The sequence below is a fragment of the Mauremys reevesii genome, linkage group 10 (genome assembly GCF_016161935.1).
Source record: "Mauremys reevesii isolate NIE-2019 linkage group 10, ASM1616193v1, whole genome shotgun sequence".
NCBI classification, from domain to species: Eukaryota; Metazoa; Chordata; order Testudines; family Geoemydidae; genus Mauremys; species Mauremys reevesii.
The window spans coordinates 4,850,694-4,870,926 of record NC_052632.1 but is presented as its reverse complement, the minus strand read 5'-3'; the positions used below and the strand labels follow the sequence as shown (position 1 = coordinate 4,870,926).

Below are 20,233 nucleotides of genomic sequence, written 5' to 3'. Positions count from 1 at the left end.
CCTTGGAATCCACGAATCTCCCTTTTGGAACCCTTCTCGGTGGAACACCCAAATTTGGCCACACCGAGAAAAACTATCAAAAAGACCTTTCAACAGTATCAGTCACAAGGCAAACAGATTCAGGTGTATGCTGATGGTTCGTCAGACAAATCCTTCGAGAATGGTGGTTATGGTGTCTTCTTTCAGGGGCCAAATGGAGAGAGTACAAGAAAGAGCATTGGCTCAGGATATATCAGCTCAGATTATATGACTGAAATGAAAGCTAGTCTCACTGCACTGAACTAAAGAAACAAAAAAATATAGAGAGAGATGAATGTTGTGATGTTTGTGACTCACAGGCAGTAATCCTCGGTTCCTTTCAAAGAAACCAGAATGTTATCAAAATGCAATTCATAAGGAGGCACAGAGGATCTGAAAATGGGGCAATATATTGGCTTTTCAGTGGATTCCATCCCATGCTGCTATATATGGGCATGAGGTAGCGGATAATATGGCCAAAATCTGAAGTTCAGACGCTTGAGTTGGAATGACAATAGTTGAAGATATTGACACCTTCTCAAGGAAAACATTAGCTGAAATAAATGGTTAAAAGTAAAGAATACCCTGATATTAAAGTAGCATCCACAATCATGGGAGTGCAGATAGGGCACACTGCCGGAATGAAAATCAGTATTGATGGGATCAAGATATGTTCTCTTTGCAAGATGTGTTGGGAGCAGGCGTCAACACCTGCCCATGCTTTTGAATGACACATTGGAAGGAAAGTTGTGCTCTTCAGGTTTGACATCTTGGATCGAACCCTTACAAAGGACCCTGTAAGAATTGTTTAATTCATTCTTGAATTTTGTGGCCTGCTATGATTATCATGGGACAAGACAACTACAACAACTGTAACCCCTTCCTCTGTGCCTTCCTGAACATCACATATCCCTCCAGTTCTTCCCCTTCAGCCGTTGCAGCCCCAGCTTGAATCCCTCCTCTGGTGGTTTCTTCTTCATCCTCACCTGAAAAATTTACATAAGTCCACTCCTGTGTGCGTCTTAGTCCTGGCCTCCTCCTGCATCCCCTCGAAGGACCTAAGCTCTCATAGTGCATTCCTCTAAACATGTCTTTTGCCTGTTTCTCCCTCTCTTAATTTTACTCCTTCCATACTGCCCCCTAAGATTAGAACAGTTGTCCTTTTCACTACTGAGTGCACCCTTCCTCTCCTCTTTCAAATAACTCCAGCAAACCTGGTTCTTAACACTCCATCAGAGATCAGCTTTGATGCTCTGTTCCCTCATGCAAATTCCTTTTATTGCTTAGGATATAAAAGGAGTTATCTCCAATATAGTTTATAAACTCTTCAGGAAAGAGTCCATGCCTTACTGAGAGCAGGGCCGCCCAGAGGATTCTGGGGGGGCCCTTCCGTTCCAGGACCCGCCGCCGAAGTGCCCCGAAGACCCGCAGCAGGGTCGCCCCCGCCGGCGAATTACCGCTGAAGAGGGACCCGCCACCGAAGTGCAGCCTGGTCTTCGTCGGTAATTCGGCAGCGGGGGGCCCCTACCGCGGGTCTTTGGGGCACTTCGGTGGCGGATCCCGGAACGGAAGGGCCCCCCGCCACCGAATTACCACCGAAGACCGGGCTGCACTTCGGTGGCGGGTCCCGCTTCGGCGGTAATTCGCCGGCGGGGGGTCCTTCTGCTCCAGGGCGGAAGGACCCCCCGCCGGCGAAGACCGGGAGCGGAAGAAGCTCCTGGGCCCGGCCACGCAAGAGTTTTCCGGCCCCCCCGGAGCAAGTGAAGGGCCCCGCTCCAGGGGCCCCGAAAAACTCTCGTGGGGGCCCCTGCTGAGCCCGGGGCAAATTGCCCCTCTTGCCCCCCCTCTGGGAGGCCCTGACTGAGAGCCTGGAAAGCATCACACACATCTGTGGTTCTATGTGACTAGTAAGAATAAGTATAATGTTGTGTGTTTCCAAAATGTTGATTGGTGCTCCCTCATGTTTAATGTTAATTACCCTGAAGAAAAATGGGTCATTGTCTCTTTAAGGTCTAACAACTCTATCACATGTAACATTTTAAGCAAGAGGGATGTTCATTCACAGACAATGGAAAGCCACATAATGTTACTCCCTGCACAAATCAGATAAATTGTTCTGTAGCCTTACTGACAGTGGAGACAAAAGACTGTCTCTTGCATTCTGGAAGCAACATCTGGGAGGCTGTCTCTAAATCTCTTTCCTTCTCCCCCTCCATCCCCACTTGAGGCCTCTCTTTGTTCAAATAGCAGGAGCGAGCACAGTTTCACATACCGCAGGTAGAGCTGAAATGTTCAAAGGCCTGAAGTAAATTGCAAGAGTTTAATGAATGCAAGTTGCAACATGATAGCGCAAAAAGGGGGAATAGAATTTGTACATTTTATGTTGTGATTTGCTGTTAAAGTAATAGATCTCCTGGGCCTTTGAGTGACTAGCTAAAGAATTATTTTTCAACTTGCTAAGTTTCCCTTCTTGCATCATACGTATTCTGTGGCAGTGGGTCTAAACCAGAGGTACACGTACCCCTGGCGGTATGCAGAGGTCTTCCAAGGGGTACATCAACTCATCTAGATATTTGCTTTGTTTTACAACAGGCTGCATAAAAAGCACTAGCGAAGCCAGTACAAACCAAAATTTCATACAGACAATGACTTGTTTATACTGCTCTATATACTATACACTGAAATGTAAGTACATTCCAACTGATTTATTTTAAAATTATATGGTAAATATGAGGAAGTCCGCAATTTTTCAGTACTAGCGTGCTGTAACACTTTTGTATTTTTATGTCTGATTTTGTAAGCAAGTGGTTTTTATGTGAGGTGAAACTTGGGGTATGCAGGACAGATTAGACTCCTCAAAGGGGTACAGTAGTCTGGGAAGGTTTGAGAGCCACTGTTCTCTGCAATACAAGTTGTATGGATAATGAGAAAAGACCCAACATATCAAAATTTACTGCACAGTAACATGCAACTCACCTCACCTGGGACCCAACAAAAGCAAAGATCAAAGGTCAAATGCTCAGATAATTTGAATGGATTTATACCAGTAAATTAACACTTCATAATATCCTGTTCTGCACTGTGGCAGTTTTGCTCTGGTCCACTGCTGCAAAGCTCCCATAAACGCAGAAGATACAACCGATTTACAATTCCTCTTTTGTAGGGGCACCCTCTGATGAAAACAAGATGCCTGCCATATTGGATCCTGTACTGCCATCCTCATGGTTCCATGGTAGGGGGAATGGGGCCCTTATACCCTGATAAACCCCAGCTGGTCCACTGGCCCCTTAGGGACCATTGGCAACAGGATGGAAATTAGATCAGCCTTCCAATTTATGCCAAGCTTTAAACCAGCACCCAGATGGCCTTAGGACAGAACTCAATAATGTTTGATTTAAACTCTCAAACTCCTCCTCACAATGTTTGAGGTGCCAGAATTAGGCTATATGAGTCTTCCTCATCTCTATTTAGCACCATGCCTTTCAATAAGATGGACTATATTTTAATGTCATACTTTAACCAGAAACCATGTGAAAATGAATCCAATGACCATTTATAGATACGACAGTTATTCGGGACAGAAAAGGCTGTCCCTTAGCCCATTCTGGCTGCCAGGTCCAATTAAATTTCCAACACTGAACTCTCTTCTCTTAGGAATATTGGAATCTCTTTGGAAATTCACATCGATGTAAACCTGTGTATCTATAACCTGTTGTTGTGCGCGTATAACCTGTACGTGCACAGAGTTGTATAGGGACAAAGAGCTAACAATTTCAGATTTATTTGCTAAGCTTCCGTATATCCATGCTGGCCGAGGATCTACTCATATGGATCAGACTGTAGAACCAGGACCTAAGTCTTTTAAGATGTGCAGTATTTATGGATATATTTGATGTTTTATAAACTTATGACAGAGTCAGATTTCCAGCTACAATGTCTGCACTGGCTATTACAACGCATCGTGTTCTAGGTCATTACTTCTAGCATTTTGCTTACTTGGCTGAAGTTCCCCAGGGTGGGTCATATTTTGCTTTTTGTGCCTTAAGCCACTAAAGATATGGTTTGTGTAGCATTATGAGAGGTACGGAAGTATATAAGTAGGTATTAAATGTGAAAATACATGAGTAAACCAAGATGCTGTGGACATTTAATGATAAAGTAATGCTCTGCCTTTTCATCTAAGGATCTCAAAATGTTTTACAAAGGTGGATAAATATTATGTTTGTTTGACTCCACTGGGCTTTGAACCAGGGCCTTAGACAGACAGGGTCTGATTTATTTCACACTATGGTTCTGTCACCCCACTCAGTTGGCATAAATTACATTTTACTTACTCAGAGTGAAAAGCTGAAAACGTCTCTAGTACCTCGGTGGTAGGTGGGGAAAAAAGAAACAGGGTTGATTTTGGATAAAAGGTACCTGTCAAATCAGCCAAGAATGCAGAAATAATTATGGTGATCACATGGGGATCTATACTCAGTGTTCAGCTTAATCATCTTTCCGTTTCAACTGCATTGAGCCAGTTCTGCATGACTCAGTCAAATAACTGTTAGGTAACTAACGTTATCGCTTTCTACCCCCCACCCTCACCAGCAGCACTTGCATCAGCAGCCACAGAATAGCTATCCTAGGGACGGACATAAGTGCTGATAGGTAAACAGGGGACGAGACTTTCTAAAAGAGTTGCCTAAAGGAAAGATTTTCAAAGACAGTTACAGAAGTATGCACCTAACTCCCACTGAAAACATTTGTACCTTTGGAAATCTCCCCAAGTCTATACTTAGGCACTTAAATCCGTGGTCTGATTTTTCAAAAGAGCTAAGCACCCAGTCCTCAGCTCCCATTGACTTCACTGGGACTTCATGTGCTTAAGTGCTTTGCTGAAGAAGAATAATACCTAGTGAAATTATATAATGCTCTTCATCACCAGCTCTTAAACCACTTTAGAAAGGAGGTCGGTGTCGCCACCATTTTACAGATCAGATGCTTCTCTGGGGATGTCAATCCCAGCCCCTTTTGAGAGTACTACATCCTTGGGAAAAAAAAAGTCAACATTTTAAAAGTCACCAGTCTGACATACTATGAGGAGCCCTGTAAACAATGACATGAAATGAGTATCTGAAACAATTAGGAAGTGGCCTGTACCAAAACCATATGTCTGAGCAGCCTGCAGCTTTGTGGAGGGTTTGAAATCCAGAGACAACTTTTGCTATTTTGCCCATCTCTAAAAAAAAAAAAAAAATGCTGCTGCGTATCACGGTTCAGTGGTGTTTGTGTGGTACAATATGTTCAGCATTTTGTGCTTCTTGAATCCTGCATCTCAAGCAATGTATTCCTTAGCCTGCCCACCCCCACATAGCAATAATTCACTCCCTTCTCTGCATAGCACCAGTTCCCATTGCAGCATTGCCAACTCCAGCCACTTTATTGCAAGTCTCACACTGTTTGGTGTTTGATTAGAGCCCCAGCTCCTAGAGCTATATAATTATGTCAGAATATCAGCTTTCATTTCATTTCATCCCTCATGGGTGCAGAGAAAAGCTGGGAAACACAAACCCCATGGGCTCAAAAACCAAAAGGCAAATAAAAAAGAACCTAAAATTAATTAGTTTTTAAAAATCTCATGATTTTCAAGCCAATCTCGTGATATTCTGGGGGCTTGATTCATGGTTTTTGAATCCTTGGGGCTAGTAGTTCTGCCTTTGGTGTTCATATAAAGTAGAATCCCCCTTTTGCATATAGTGAATTTGATTTGTGGTCTGTCTTGATTGTTTTTCCCTATTCTGACAGACTGGGATGCTTTGGTAGACCCTTGAAAGTGCGTCAGACATGCCATCAAAGAGCCTCACACAAAGGGCCTTATCTCTGTCCAAACAAACAAACAAAGAATAAACAACTCTCCTCCCCCCACAGCACAGGAGTGTTTCCTTTGCAATCTCTGTCCCTTTCTGTGTAACTTCTATGCCTGTCACTTTTTCTCCTAAACAGGGCTTCATTTTAGGAAGGGGAAGAGCAACTCCCCACAGAACTGCATCTTGTAATAGAGAACACCCTAAAGGGGACTGAGTGAAAAGTATTAAGGAGACCAGTGTGTTTTTCCCCTCACTCAGAAGTGCCTTGTGCTTAGAGGGATACTTATATTAATTACACTCAGCATGGCTGCATTCCCTCTGTGATTGTCAGCATGCTGTAGCTGGAATCCCAACAGAAGTGAAGAGCTGAGGGATGGCAGTGGCACAGCTTTTGATCTTAAAGAAGAAACTTTCTTCAGTTACACATTGAACTGTCAGCAGGCAAAATCAACACTTGGGATTCTGCAGTGCTTGAAGAGTTGCTCCACAAAGACTAGCCAAGCGGGGCTTCTCCCACACATCTTCAAGTTGTTGTTCTTATCTAAGCAAACTATGTATAAATATTGACATAATACTCATGGGCAAATCATTCTGTGCCACTCCTTTTCTGCTGCTATGACGAAGAGGATCCTTGTTTGATATTACGGAAACTGCCCCTCAGAGGCCAGAACATTTAAGATCAAAAGAGGTAAAATTAAAAAGGATGGTAAATGATTAAGTACACTTTTAAAATGCAAACATTTTTACTTCTGCTGCTTACTTGCATTTAGAGGAAAGAGTAAACACTAACTAAACTCTATGCATCTTAAAATCAGTAACAAAACTCCCATTGACTTCAGTGGTGCAGGACGGAGACCTAAATCTTTCCTTTGTACATATGATAGACATTGCAAGAGAATCTGCGTTCTGCCCAATTCTAGCACAAATTGTTTATATAACAGATGGGCACGTAGGCGGCTTGGTTTTAATCTAGATCTGAATGTTCCCAAAGTTCAGGAGTGTTCAGTTCCAATACTCTGGTCTGAGCCCATCGCTGGTATCTAAGATTGCAGCCAATTAGTAACACTTTCTAACAATTCATGTGGTTTTTTTTCAGTTAAAATATATTCCCTGTGAATCTCCCTTGTGTACAATAAATATTCCTTAAAGAGGTGTATTCTTGTACCAGAGTATCTGATATTCCAGTAGCTGTGGACAAGGTAGTATTGCAAAAGCAAGGCAGGGCCCCATTCATAAAGGAAAAAATATTTACTTGTTAAATAGCTTTTTAAAAGTTCAGTTGGATATAGAATGCCCAGTTCAAAAAATAAAATGAAGACTTAAATAAATGTGGCCTGGCAAGGAGGTGAGTATACAAACAGCAAGGAACACAGAGGGAACAGGCACTCATGCAGAAAGAATCCTCCATTTCAGATAAAATGCTTGCAGCTGGAATCCAGCTTGTGAGATACCGGTAATGAGCCTCTGTATTTTGAGCTTTCAAACCTGGACATACACCTTTTCTGGATACAACTTCTTTGCTAGATTACACACCACAAGAGACTCTCCCTCCATCTCGATGTGGTCACATAAGCAGCAACTTCCATGCAACAGAGAAATAGGACTTTTTACAAATTAAAAAAGAAAAAAAATCATTGGTGGTGGTCTGCAACATTTTGAACAAGGAAATATGTGCATTAACAAAGAATGACAACACGGGGCCATTTGTGTGTAATATCTCAGCAGCTCTGGGTCTACAAGTGTTCACAAGAGGTGCAAGAGATGCCTCAGTGTGGGCCGATGTGTTCAGTATGCTATCCTGCACTACAACATCCCAAGGCACAATCAACCTCCTAAGCATCATCAGTCTCCATCTCTATACTGCCCATTTCATGGATATGTCTACATTAGAATTTTTACCTTAAAGATAATTAATTGCTCATTAAATCAAGATTGTTAACACCTTTGGAAAGATTGGTCTAGGCCCTCCCCAGACATTTGTGGTTTATGCTGGGGTCAACCCCATGAGGCCTCCTCTCTCATGCACAAAGCTCTCCCATCTATTAAGAGTTGCTCAGAGAATGCGCTGTGGATGGCTCACAACATGTTTTATTGGTCCTACAAAACCCAGGCAACATACTGCAGATGAGCACTACCTAATGGCACCAAATCTATTTACATATTATGCTCAGTCTCTCTGTGAGGATTGGTACATGCACAATCTGGTCGACACTAGGAACATTAAGAGTCTCAAGCATGCTCCACGAGGACAGAATCTTCAGAAATTTTAGCTGCTAAAATCGAAATCTCTACTTAGAATGTGCAAACTGTGAGTTTTCTAAAGCTTATAACTTGATCACAGTTGTATGGATTTTCATAGTGATGGCAAAAGGATCATCCCTGAACCAAAGCCCCCTCACCTCCACCAAATTTCAAGTCACTGCTCCAAACCATGGGGAGAGGTGGTCCTGCTGTATCCCCTCTCCACACAAGGTACCCCTATCTTTCAACCGTCAGACCACCCACTACACCCCTCCCCATGGAAATTTGTTCTATTGCAATTGCTGCCTTCTGGTAAAAGAACTTTGATCACAGCCATTAGCTGCTGCCCCCTCAGGGTCATGTGGGCACATCCTCCTGATCTTGCTCTGCATTTTGCTGCACAGCCCAGTAGTGATCAGCATATGGAAAAATGGAAAAGGCAATGCATGCAAGCAGATGCAACATGTGACTACATATGCCAAGAAACAAGTTCTGCACATTAGCTAGGAGAACTCTGTTATAAAACAACTTTATTGCAAACAGATAATTATGAACAAAAACTCCAGTTTGTACACTGTGTTGCATTGGAGCGCTTTGGGATTGCCATTCAGCTTCACAACTAGTGGTTCTCAACCAGTGGTATGCGTATCGTGGGGGTGTACACAGAGGTCTTCCGGGGTACATCAACTCAGCTAGAGAGTTGCCTAGTTTTACAACAGGCTATATAAAAGTAAAGTCAGTACAAACTAAGATTTCATACAGACTTGTGTACGCTGCGCTATGTATTATATCAGCAGTTCTCAACCTGTGAGCCGTGATCCCAAAGTGGGTTGTGATTTTGTTTTTATGGGGTCACCAGGACCAGTGGTAGACTTGCTGGGGCCCAGAGCAGAAAGCTGAAGCCCAAGCCCCACTGCCTGGGGCTGAAGCCGAAGCCCAAGCAACTTAGCTTTGTGGGGCTCTCTGTGGCATGGACCCCTGGGCAATTGCCCTGCTTGCCACCCCCTAACGCTGGCCCTGAGAGTAGGAAGATTCAACGTGGAGAAAAACGTAATTGTTGTTGTTGCTTCACTGCCTCCCAGAATGACAAGGCTCACAAATGAAAAAACAGGCTCAAGTATCACTGAAATGTAAGTACAATATTTATATTCCAGTCTATTTATTTTATAATTACATGGTAAAAATGAGAAAGTAAGCACACTATTACTGAAAAATTGCTGTGACACTTGTATTTTTATGTCTGATTTGGGAAGCAAGTTGATTTTTAAGTGTGGTGAGACTTGGGGTATGCAAGACAAATCAGACTCCTGCAAGGGGTACAGTAGATTGGAAAGGTTGAGAACCACTTCTATAAACAAGCTTCACAGTATCGGAGGTTACAGCCAGGTCTGGATCCAGGCACCAGTGCAACAAGCAGGTGCCTGGGGCGGCCAACGGAGAGGGGTGGCACGTCCAGCTCTTCGGTGGCAGTTCGGCAGCAGGTCCCGCAGTCCCTCTCGGTGGATAGGACCTGCCGCAGAATTGCTGCCAAAGAATGAAGTGGTGGTAGGGTGACCAGATGTCCCAATTTTATAGGGACAGTCCCGATTTTGGGTCTTTTTCTTATATAGGCTCCTATTACCCCTCCACCCTCATCCCAATTTTTCACATTTGCTGTCTGGTCACCCTAAGTGGTGGAGGTAGAGCTGCCGCCGATCGCGGCTTTTTTATTATTATTATTTTTATTTTATTTTTTTTGCTGCTTGGGGTGGCAAAAACGCTGGAGCCAGCCCTGGTTACAGCAAGGCTGGTCCTGAAGTCTTAGTGCATCTGAACATCCAGTGACTTCAGCAGAAGTTTGAGGGTGACACGGAAGGCAGACTCAAGTTCTGCAAGCAGAGGCTAATGTATGTATGTCACTGTGAAAACCAGCCACCCAAAACGTAAACTTGTTACTATAGTGATAAAGTTGCAAAACAAATTTAAAAAATAGCACAGTCAGTCAAATATATAGCTCAAAAATCCATCCATAAAACATAATGAAAGAACAGAGAACAAGACTAAATGTTGAAATTGTTACTTTTTCATTGGTTTGTACAACAGTTTTTATGTTAATTCTGTACATTTTGGGGTATTTGTGTCTGTTTGCCCTTTGATGCGTGACCGCACAGAATGGAAGGAAGGTCACATAACCTGCATTTAAAAAGACAAAATAACCCATCCAGACTTATTTATTAATACATATCTATATATTTGAACCTGAATTATTGACTGACTTGGCTTAACAGTTGCTTTGGCACCATTAGAGTCTGTTATGTACATTACTATTTAGTATTGGTTTGGTCCATAATACTGACACATTGATGGATAAATGAGGTTACAGCTTTGCATCTAATACAAGGGTGTGCGCAGCAGATGATTCTCCCTTCCCCCCCTCCTACTCCCAGCTAAATTAGTTTAAAGCTAGTCCATAGTTTGGAAAAAGACTGGAAAATGCTACTTTCAAAGGCTTTTATTTGAAATGCCTGTGCTCTATTGTAGCACACGTTGCTCACTGTGTCCCGATGTAGCCTCTCACTTCAGCATACACTTTTCTAAGTTGGGGGCCTATGAAAGATAATTTGAGTAAACTTTGATTTAACTAATGTGGACTAAGTATGAAGACCTATATTACTTGTGCACCACTTCTACTAAAATTTGTAAAGAACCTCACAGCCAAGCTTAAGTAGATGCTCAGCGTTGTGAGATTTTTTTTTTCATGGAGAACTGCATACGCTGAATTTAAGGGACACCACCATTTTGAACTCTAGTCAATTTAAAAAACATAAAATAAAAAGTATTTCAGATACTACATCTTCTCCTAGCACACTCTAATTGTTGCGGTTTTACAATTACTTTTGCATGCGTTTTTAAACATTTTTCTCTACCCTGTTATTGTGTGAAAGACCCATGCAAATGACAGAGAAATGACTAATGGACTACATAGGGGAGGCAGTGAAAGTGTCTATACACAAAGTGCTGCATATGCACATAGCACACAGACTCGGGGGAGAAGGGGCAGGAGGTGGAACAATTTTTTTTCATTTCTTTCACTTATAGTAATGTTAGTTGTAACAAGAGAAAGTAAAATTTTCAAATAAACGTGTGCTTTTTGTGCTCATAGTGTGCCTTGAAATATATTGCTGAATTAAGACGTATATATTAATGCACAGTACAACTGACTTCCAACAAAGCAGCTTTTGTTTGGACACATATATATTCCTCATACCTTGAAAGGAATAATAGTGTAGAACCTTGAAATAGCTTGTCGTTGCTGTGAGTTGTATGTTTCATAGCGCAGAAATAGTTAAATCAGAATATCCTTGCTTTTCTCAATTTGTGTCTGACTCACCCCGTAGGCTTGTTTTGCATGTCTGATAGTACTGTATGTATATAAATGCTATACTGTAGATGGTATGTATATTATTTTAACCATGGAAAGCTCCCACACCTTCCCCTGTGCGTAATATTTTGCTTGACAGAGATTGAAAGTTAAAGGTCATCGCTCTTATTGACAAGTTAACATTCTAATATAGCCTCATTCAAAAGCACGCACAAACACTACCAAACCATTTGCCTTTCCTCGTCTGTCTATCTTACCTCTCTATGCTAACATTTCCCAATGGCCCACAGTAGCTCCCATGAAAAATTCATACTTCTCACCAGTGTGCTCTGCCTTTCCCAGAGACCAGGTATCTCTTTATCTCACCATTACATGGGTGTCCTCACTCATACACAGATGGATTTCTTGCCTCCCAACTGCTCAGTCCTAGAATTACCAGTGGCCACCCAGAGGTCCTAAAAATAATATCAAAATTGCCATCTGGAACAGCATACCCTATTATTCCTCCTTTGGTCATGTCCTACCACTTCATCCAGTCATTTATCCAACCATGACGCTGAACATGTCACCCCCACTATCCAATGAATGACTCTAGCTGGACAGAACCACCTTCGGCAATCGATTGCAATATACTGTCATGGTTAACCACATCACTCTTGGTGAACTTCACAAAGATACCCACTTCCCTTTTAATTGTCCTTCTGCTCTGTTACACAGCAAAGTTTCTGTGTATGAATAAGTACCTAGATGAATATTATATGCAGGGCTGCTGCAAGGATATTTTGCACCCTAGGCGAAACTTGCACCTTGTGCTCCCCCTCCTCCCCTCCCCCCGGAGCATAAATTAATATGCAAAATCATATTTAATGCAATATTAACGTTGCAAGCTTAAAATATACAAAGACCATTACATTAATAACATAAGGTTTCAGAACAAAAAATTCATCTCATTTTAAATTACTTTTTAGTGAGAAGGAAAAAATCTGTTTTGGTTTTTCCTGGGGGAAAAAACAAACAGCAAATGATAGTTCCAGATCGTACCAATCTTATAAACAAGAAGTTAAATAATTAATTGCCCAAAGAGTGATCCAAAATACCACATGTGAGCAAGTGACCATTTCACAATGGGAAATTTACTAGTAATTTTTCTTGACTTTTATTTCAGTTAGCAATTTCATTAATGTACTTTTTTCCCGGGGTGGGAGGCAGCATCCAAGGAAATAAACAGTCAAACAAGAACAGAAATAAAACAAAACAAAACGGGGGGAGAATTAAACAGCAGAACAGGAGCACCTCAGGGGACAGCCAGTGCCAGGGCGATGAAGGCTGCAGAGCACCCGAGGGAGCCCTACAGAATCTTTTCTGTAAGAAAGGCCAGGCTGGGGAGCCAGACATGCCACCAGCGCCCCCCACACACATGTGAAGTCTGACCCGAGCTGTTGGAGCCAGCCCCCTCTGGCTCCATGGGGCAGGGACCTCGCTCCCCGCAGCGTCTTTCTGTCTCCCAATGCCAAAACCCGGCCCCCCCTTCCCTCCGGTTCCCTGCTGAGACCCAGCCTCGGCCCTCACGCCTGGACTCCTGGTGCGTGAGCAAGCGCCCCGCCCTGACTTGGCCTGGGTGCGGACCGAGACGCCCCCAGCAGGACATGCCACCTTTAGTCTCCTGAGTCGAGCCAGCCCGCCCCTCCTGGCCGTGCGGGGAGGAACCTGCTGTCTCCTCCCCCTGCGCTGCACGCTACGTGCCAAGCAGAGCGGAAGCAGCAGCAGGTGGGGGTGAGAGGCACTCTCAAATCTTGGCGCCCTAGGCGGCCGCCTAGTTCTCCTAGTGGTTACACCAGCCCTGATTATATGCAGTGTTGTTGTAGCCATGTTGGTCACAGGATATTAGAGAGACAAGGTGGGTGTGCTGACTATATATGCTAAACTATCTGTTCAGACCTGTGTTTAGCTGTGACACTTTGAATACCTTTCCCAGACTTGAAGAAGAGCTCTGTGTAAGCTCGAAAGTTTGTCTCACCACCAGAGGTTGATCCAGTAAAAGATATTACCTCACCCACCTTATCTTGATGGATAAATGAGATTACAGCTTTGCATCTAATACAAGGGTATGCGCAGATAGGCATTAGATAACCAGAAAGAAAGTAGACTTAATGTTTCAATAGCTGGATGCAGCAGAAAGCGGGAGGGAGACAGTAAGAGCAGAGCTGTATCAGTCCCTGATTCCCTCCCTTGCCCCAAGCACAGTTTAGTGCATCCTGGGGGCTGCTCCAACATGCACCTGCTGTCCTCAAAGAACCATCTGCCAGCTGTGCATAGTCAGAGCACTGCATGCTCCAGCCATGTTTCTTCCCTGTCCTGGCATGTCCATGGCACTTGGTAGCTGGGAAAGTGCTCTGGAACTAGCTGACCTAGCTCTGTGCCTGCTTGGAACTCCTGCACTCAGGGATTTCCCTACATCCCCCCTGAATTCCCCCATCCCCACCCCCAGTGGTCAACTAGTTACATGCAATGTTGCCAGTTTAGTCCTTTTCCAACCCCTCTGTAAATTTGAACTCCCCTGCTAATTTAAATCCCTAGGGAAATCCCTCCCCCAACGCCCTTTTTACTACCTTAGTGGTACAAAGGGAACAGAGAATTTGTTCCTTGATCTTGAAAGCAGCCAAAAGCCGTTCTGGGGAGAGAGAGAGCGCTGAAGAGGAGCTATTTTTTCTCATAATACCAGTTAATTTAATATTGTTGCTGACACTCAAAGCCCAATCTAAAACTTTTAGAAGGTAAAGTTTAAACCCCATTCCTATCAATTTAATAGGCCTTATTAATTAACCAGCTGTGCAAAGATTTGTAGTAGGACTGTCAATATTTTAATCTGTTATTAAAAGGTTAAGAAATGCATATTATCCATGAAAATATTATTGCTTATTTTAGGTATTTTCAAATACATAAATCATGGAGAGTTAGAACTTTTACCATGTTGTAAGACTTTGCACTACATATCTTTACATTTAAGTACGAACACAATCCAGTGGATGATGCCTCTGCACCCGTACTGTGTTACAGAGGTATGAATACAAGATATAAGATATATTTTAAAAGGTGAAGACAATTCTTATATTACTATACAAGACTTGTACTTCTTCAGCCTAGAGGTAGCCTCTAAGACATCAAACATTTTATAAACCAGAAAAGATATCCAGACCATGTAAAATTGGGACGATCCCGTCATTTTCCTGTCTGTTAATTTTTCCATTACGAGTGTGTCCAAAAACACTCTGAAATACTGAAAGAAATACTATCTAGGGGTTCAGAGAGACATTTTTCTTAAGATAGCTCTTTTTGACAGGTAAACCCAGAAATAACACAAGCGGTCCTATAAAATCTTAATATTCATAATCTTAAAAATTAATTCTACATCTTGTGACAAAATACTTTTCCTTTTCGGGTGTGCTGACCACAGTGCTGGTGAAGTTCAGGTTATGGTTCACTGATTTCAGTGGATCTACTCCTGATTTACACCAGAATAAGCAAGATTGGAATTTGGTCCAATCTGTCTAGTGGTTAGAAAAAAAAAACAAAAAAACCCACCACCACCGAGCAGGAAAGCTGGCTACCTACTGATGTTTTTGGGTGCCTTAATTTTAAGGTGACGATCTGTAAAAATTTTCATTTTTAAAGGCGTTGAGCAACCACAACTCCAAATTGAATCCTACAGCGCTACACTACGAACTTACATCGGTACAACTATGTCACTCAGGTGTTTTCCACACCCCTGAGCGATGCAGTTATACTGACTGAACTCCCAATGTAGACATGCTATGTTGACAGGAGGGCTTCTGTCACCATAGGTAGTGTCCTCACTAAGTGCTACAGAGGTGCAGCTGCACCAAGCGCTGTAAGTGTAGACAAGCATGATGCCAAGAAGACTTACAGGTGCTCAGCACCTCTGCACTCAAGATGTCTCAAGTTGGTCAGCCAAAAACTGGGTCACTAAATCAGGGCTACTTTCTGAAATATTGGCCTGGATGAGCACCCAACATTTGAGGCACTTCAATGTAAGAGAATGCACGTTGGTGTAGTGTCTCAACTGTGCCATTTGTGTCTGATTTAGAGCAAAAGATAATGGGAGACTAGCAAAGGGAGTGGCAAGGTGGGCGAGTGGAATACCAAATTAGCTAGCTCCATCGAGGTAAAATTACACTGCCTTGTTGCCACCAGGACTTCTCAGTGTAAAAACAAGTCTTTTTTATAGTGAAGACATAGCTTCATCCGGGGCCTATCTATTTAGGTTCTGGCATGCAACACTCTAGTTTCCAGTTCCTGTGTCTCTTCTTTTGGCCATGAGGGACTGCCATTTGTATCAGTTTATTTTTTGCAGCACGAGTTTCAATTACACTTTAACCCCACAGATCATTCTTAGTCTAGATTTTTAACACAGTTTTGCCTAACTCTCCTACACTCAGACAGCTCCCGCAGTGGGGGATTGGGGAACCACCCCCAGCAGTGTGTGTGTGTGTGTGTGTGTGTGTGTGTGTAACCTTTACTGAGAGGAGTTCCCCGCCTTTCACTCTCTGTAGAGTCTGCCTCTTTAGGGGGTGGTTCATGGAGAGGAAGTCCCCCTTTGCACTCTGTGGGGATATGTGAGGGGGCCAGGAGAGGAAGGTCAATTGTTACCCTTTCTAGAGTCTGCGGGTGGGGGAGTGAGGGGAGGACATCCACCCTTTCCTATGCTCTGAAGCTGGCAGGTAATTAGCTGAGAGGAGGTCTCCCCACACTGTGTGTGTATGTGTGTAATTGAGACGAGATCCCCCTTCCATGCAGTTGGGTTTACTGTGGGAGTTTTTTGGGGGTGGTGGTTCATAGAGTGGAGTTCCCCCTTCTACTCCCTAGGCATTGTGATTAATGGAGAGGACCCCTGACTTCCACTCCCTGGGTTCACTGTGTGTATGGGGAGGGGGTCACTGAGGGGACTCCCCTCCCCGGCTTGCTGTGTGTATGGGGGGTCAGTGAGGGGAACCCTCCTCTACTTGCTGTGCATATGGGGAGTCCCTGGGGGAGCCTCTTCCCATGCTGTGTGTAGGGGGGGGTCACTGAGGGGAGCCCCCTCTCCACTCACTGGGTGTGTGGGAGTCACTGAGGCGAGCCCCCTGCCCTGCCTGGCTGTGTGTATGGGGGGAGGGTGTCACAGGGAGTGAGGGGAGCCCCCCATGTTCCCCGGGCTTGCTGTGTGTAGGGGGTGGTCACTGAGGGGAGCCCCCTACATTCCTTGGGCTTGCTGTGTGTATGGGGGAGTCATAGGGAGTGAGAACCCCCCTAGATTCCCCAGGCTCGCCGTGTGCACGGCGGGGGGTCACAGGGAGTGAGGAGAACGCCCCTAGGTTCCCCAGGCTTGCCATGTGCACAGGGAGGGGGTCACAGGCAGTGAGGGGAGCCCCCCTATGTTCCCCAAGCTCGTGGTGTGCATGGGGGGGGTCACAGGGAGTGAGGGGAGACCCCCCCACAGTCCCCAGGCTCGCGGTGTGTATGGGGGGTCCACAGGGAGTAAGGAGCCCCCCTTATGTTCCCCAGGCTCGCTGTGTAGGGGGGGTCACAGGGACTGAGGGGAGTCCCCCCACGTTCCCTGGGCTCGCAGTATGCATGGGGTGGGTCACAGGGAGTGAGGAGAACCCCCCCACGTTCCCTGGGCTCGCGGTATGTATGGGGGGTCACAGGGAGTGAGGAGAGCCCCCCATGTTCCCCAGGCTCACGGTGTGCATGGGGGGGGTTACAGGGAGTAAGGGGAGCCCCCCTGTTCCCCAGGCTCTGAGTGCATGGGGGGGTCACAGGGAGTGAGGGGAGCCCCCCCCACGTTCCCCGGGCTCGCGGTGTGCATGGGGGGGGGGTGTTACAGCGAGTGAGAACCCCCCACGTTCCCCGGGCTCGCGGTATGTGGGGGGGGGGTTTACAGGGAGTGAGAGGAGCCCCCTCCCACGTTCCCCGGGCTTGCGGTGTGCATGGGGGGGGGTCAGAGCGAGTGAGGGGAGCCCCCACACGTTCCCCGGATTCGCGGTGTGCATGGGGGGTCACAGGGAGTGAGGGGAGCCCCCCTATGTTCCCCGCGCTCGCGGTGTGCATGGGGGGGTCACAGGGAGTGAGGGGAGCCCCCCCTATGTTCCCCGGGCTCGCGGTGTGCAGGGGGGGTCACAGGGAGTGAGGGGACCCCCCCCTATGTTCCCCGGGCTCGCGGTGTGCAGGGGGGGGCACTGAGGGACGCCCCCCTCGGCTCTCGGGGGCTCCCGTGTGCTGGGTTGCTGCCGGGCCGGGGGCGGCGCTGGCCGCCAGTTGTTCCCCTCCCCTCGGCAGCGCGAGCCAGCGCGTTGGGGCGGGCGAGCGGGGGTGGGAGCCGGGCCGGGGCGGCCGGGCGGCGATTTGCGTGCAAGGCAGACTGGGAATGAGCGGGAGCGGCCGCCTCTCCGCACACGCAGAGCGGGGGTGGGGGCCGGAGGAGTCTCCGCCTCAGGGGAACGCGGGAGAAGTCGGGGCAAAGTTTGCCGCCGCCAGCCAGGGCTGCTGAGGGCGCCGCGGGGCCGGGCTACGAGCGAAGCCAGGCGCCAGGCTCCGGCCCTGTGCGCTGCTGCCCGGCGGGGGTAGGGGAGCCCGGCGGGCCGCCGCCAAGTTGAGCGGGGTCTCGGGCGGGCTCGGAGCGAGGGGCCGCCCGCGGCGGGAGGCGGCAGCGGCTGGGTGGGGCGCTGCCTCCCGGAGCGCCGGGCAGGGGAGCCAGCATGTCCTCCATCCTGCCGTTCACTCCCCCCATCGTCAAGCGGCTCCTGGGCTGGAAGAAAGGGGAGCAGAACGGGCAGGAGGAGAAATGGTGCGAGAAGGCGGTGAAGAGCCTGGTGAAGAAGCTGAAGAAGACGGGGCAGCTGGACGAGCTGGAGAAGGCGATCACCACGCAGAACATCAACACCAAGTGCATCACCATCCCTAGGTAGGGAGAGGGCACCCGGGGGGGGCATCCACCCAGCCACAGGCCCCCTCCGCGCACACAGGCCGAGCGGGGCACCGCGGGGAGAAAGGTGGCACTCACCCCCAGGCAAAATCAGGGGCGCCACAGAGAGACACGTGTACACAGAACGGGGGGTGGGGGGAGACACAAAGAGAGACCTGCACGGGCTGCTGGGCACAACATGTGGGAATAGGCACCTTCATGCCCACGTGGGGCCCCATGCAGAGACACCTGTGTACCCTGAGGGGGGCATGCACAGATCAGGCATGGGTAAGATATGTTTGCCCACAGCCAGAGAGACCTGCATCCATACACAATCATGGGTGTCCTTGCAGAAGCCTGTATTCGCACACAGAGGTAAGGAATGGACACCCACAATAGACATGCATAAACACATGGGCACCCACATAACTAGGTGCATTCTCTTTTATACTCACACATAGCTACCTGCCGTACACTGAGATGTGAATAACTGTATGTACATCCATTTGCACGTGCATGTCTGAGACACACGTATTTGTAAATAAATGCAGACAGACGCATGCACCCACACGTTTGTGTGCATGTTCTAGACGTTAAGCATACACCTAAGGTACTTTGAAAAGCAATACTATTACAGTTTTGTGTTAGAGGATTTTTGCTTTTCTCTCCAGTCAACTGCAATAGAAGTTTGGTTTTGTATTCCTTTCTTACAAACTACTGCAGAATACTTCTTCTATTTAAAATTAAGAGGTCACAGAATTGAATTACAATCTGTTAACAGAGAAGACAAATTAAGAAGGGAATGCAAGAAAGGAAAATGTTTTCAGCTAAAATTTGAAAAAAGATGGAAGTATTCTGGATTAGTTATAGTCATCGGTGATATTCTCAATTTCATAGCCAAAAGTTTCACGCTGCTTTCTGTTACTGAATGAGAGAAATTCGTTTGTTTAGATTTCTTGCTCTGTTCAGTCGGACATGTCCCTGAAGACGTGATTTAGGACCCTTGGATAATGTTTCCAGAGTAGGTGGTTGTAACCCCCCCCCCCCAAAACAAACAAACAAACTACCCAACCAGGGAACGCAATTTGCTCAGCTAAATGGGATTGCTGTTTGGGGCAAGAGACCTGTACATTGAATAACTGATTTTTTTCCCATGTAGATTAATTCTTTATGCAGTATTTTAGGATTGATTCAGTATAATTGCACATTGGACTCATCATAATGCACAGGAGAGGACAAGTATTTAAATGATTACATATGTTTGATTATATTTGAGGAAATCAAATCACTAAGAACATTTCGTCGCTGAAATTTTGTTGATTTCTGAAAGCTCATTCAGATATCTGGCATTTTTAGTTTATTGTTTTTTGGAATAATACAGCATTGCTTTTTAAACAGATGTTAAAGTTCATCGAGAACAGTTCAATGCTGTATAATTGTATGCTTCTGTGTGTTGATTCTCTCTCTTATATGTGCACATGCACCCATATACTCTTGGTTGTCAGAATTATTTAATATGCAGTGGCTAGTACTCACAAAGCCGCATCAGTTGTATGAACCACTGAAACAAGTAGTTTTAAAATGTTATGTAGAATTGGAACTCTTCTCTTCCCCCCCACCCCCCCCAGAGAATACCTCCAAGCCCACCAAATACAATTTTTCAAGATTGTTCGATATCTGCTCAGCTCTTCTCTACTGAATGATACTAGGTTAGAGTTGAGTGTAAATTCAGAATGACTCCACTGAAGTCTGTGAGACTACTCTGGGTTCTCTGTCCTTAAGCCTATATTTTGAAACTCA

General features: G+C 45.7%; 1 protein-coding gene across 5 annotated transcripts in view; it reads left to right on the top strand.

The window, feature by feature from the left end:
* The window catches only part of SMAD3 (SMAD family member 3), a 365,605-nt gene that overhangs the window by 251,849 nt on the left and 93,523 nt on the right, over positions 1 to 20,233 (top strand). Inside the window, exon 1 of one of the 5 annotated variants that reach the window (XM_039491537.1) lies at positions 17,888 to 18,433. The exons of the other annotated variants lie outside the window; for them this stretch is intronic. Within the exon in view, the coding sequence (XP_039347471.1) occupies positions 18,228 to 18,433 (206 nt within the window). The 5' untranslated portion in view covers positions 17,888 to 18,227. Of the gene's footprint in view, positions 1 to 17,887; positions 18,434 to 20,233 lie in introns of those variants that run through there. 5 annotated transcript variants of the gene reach the window in all.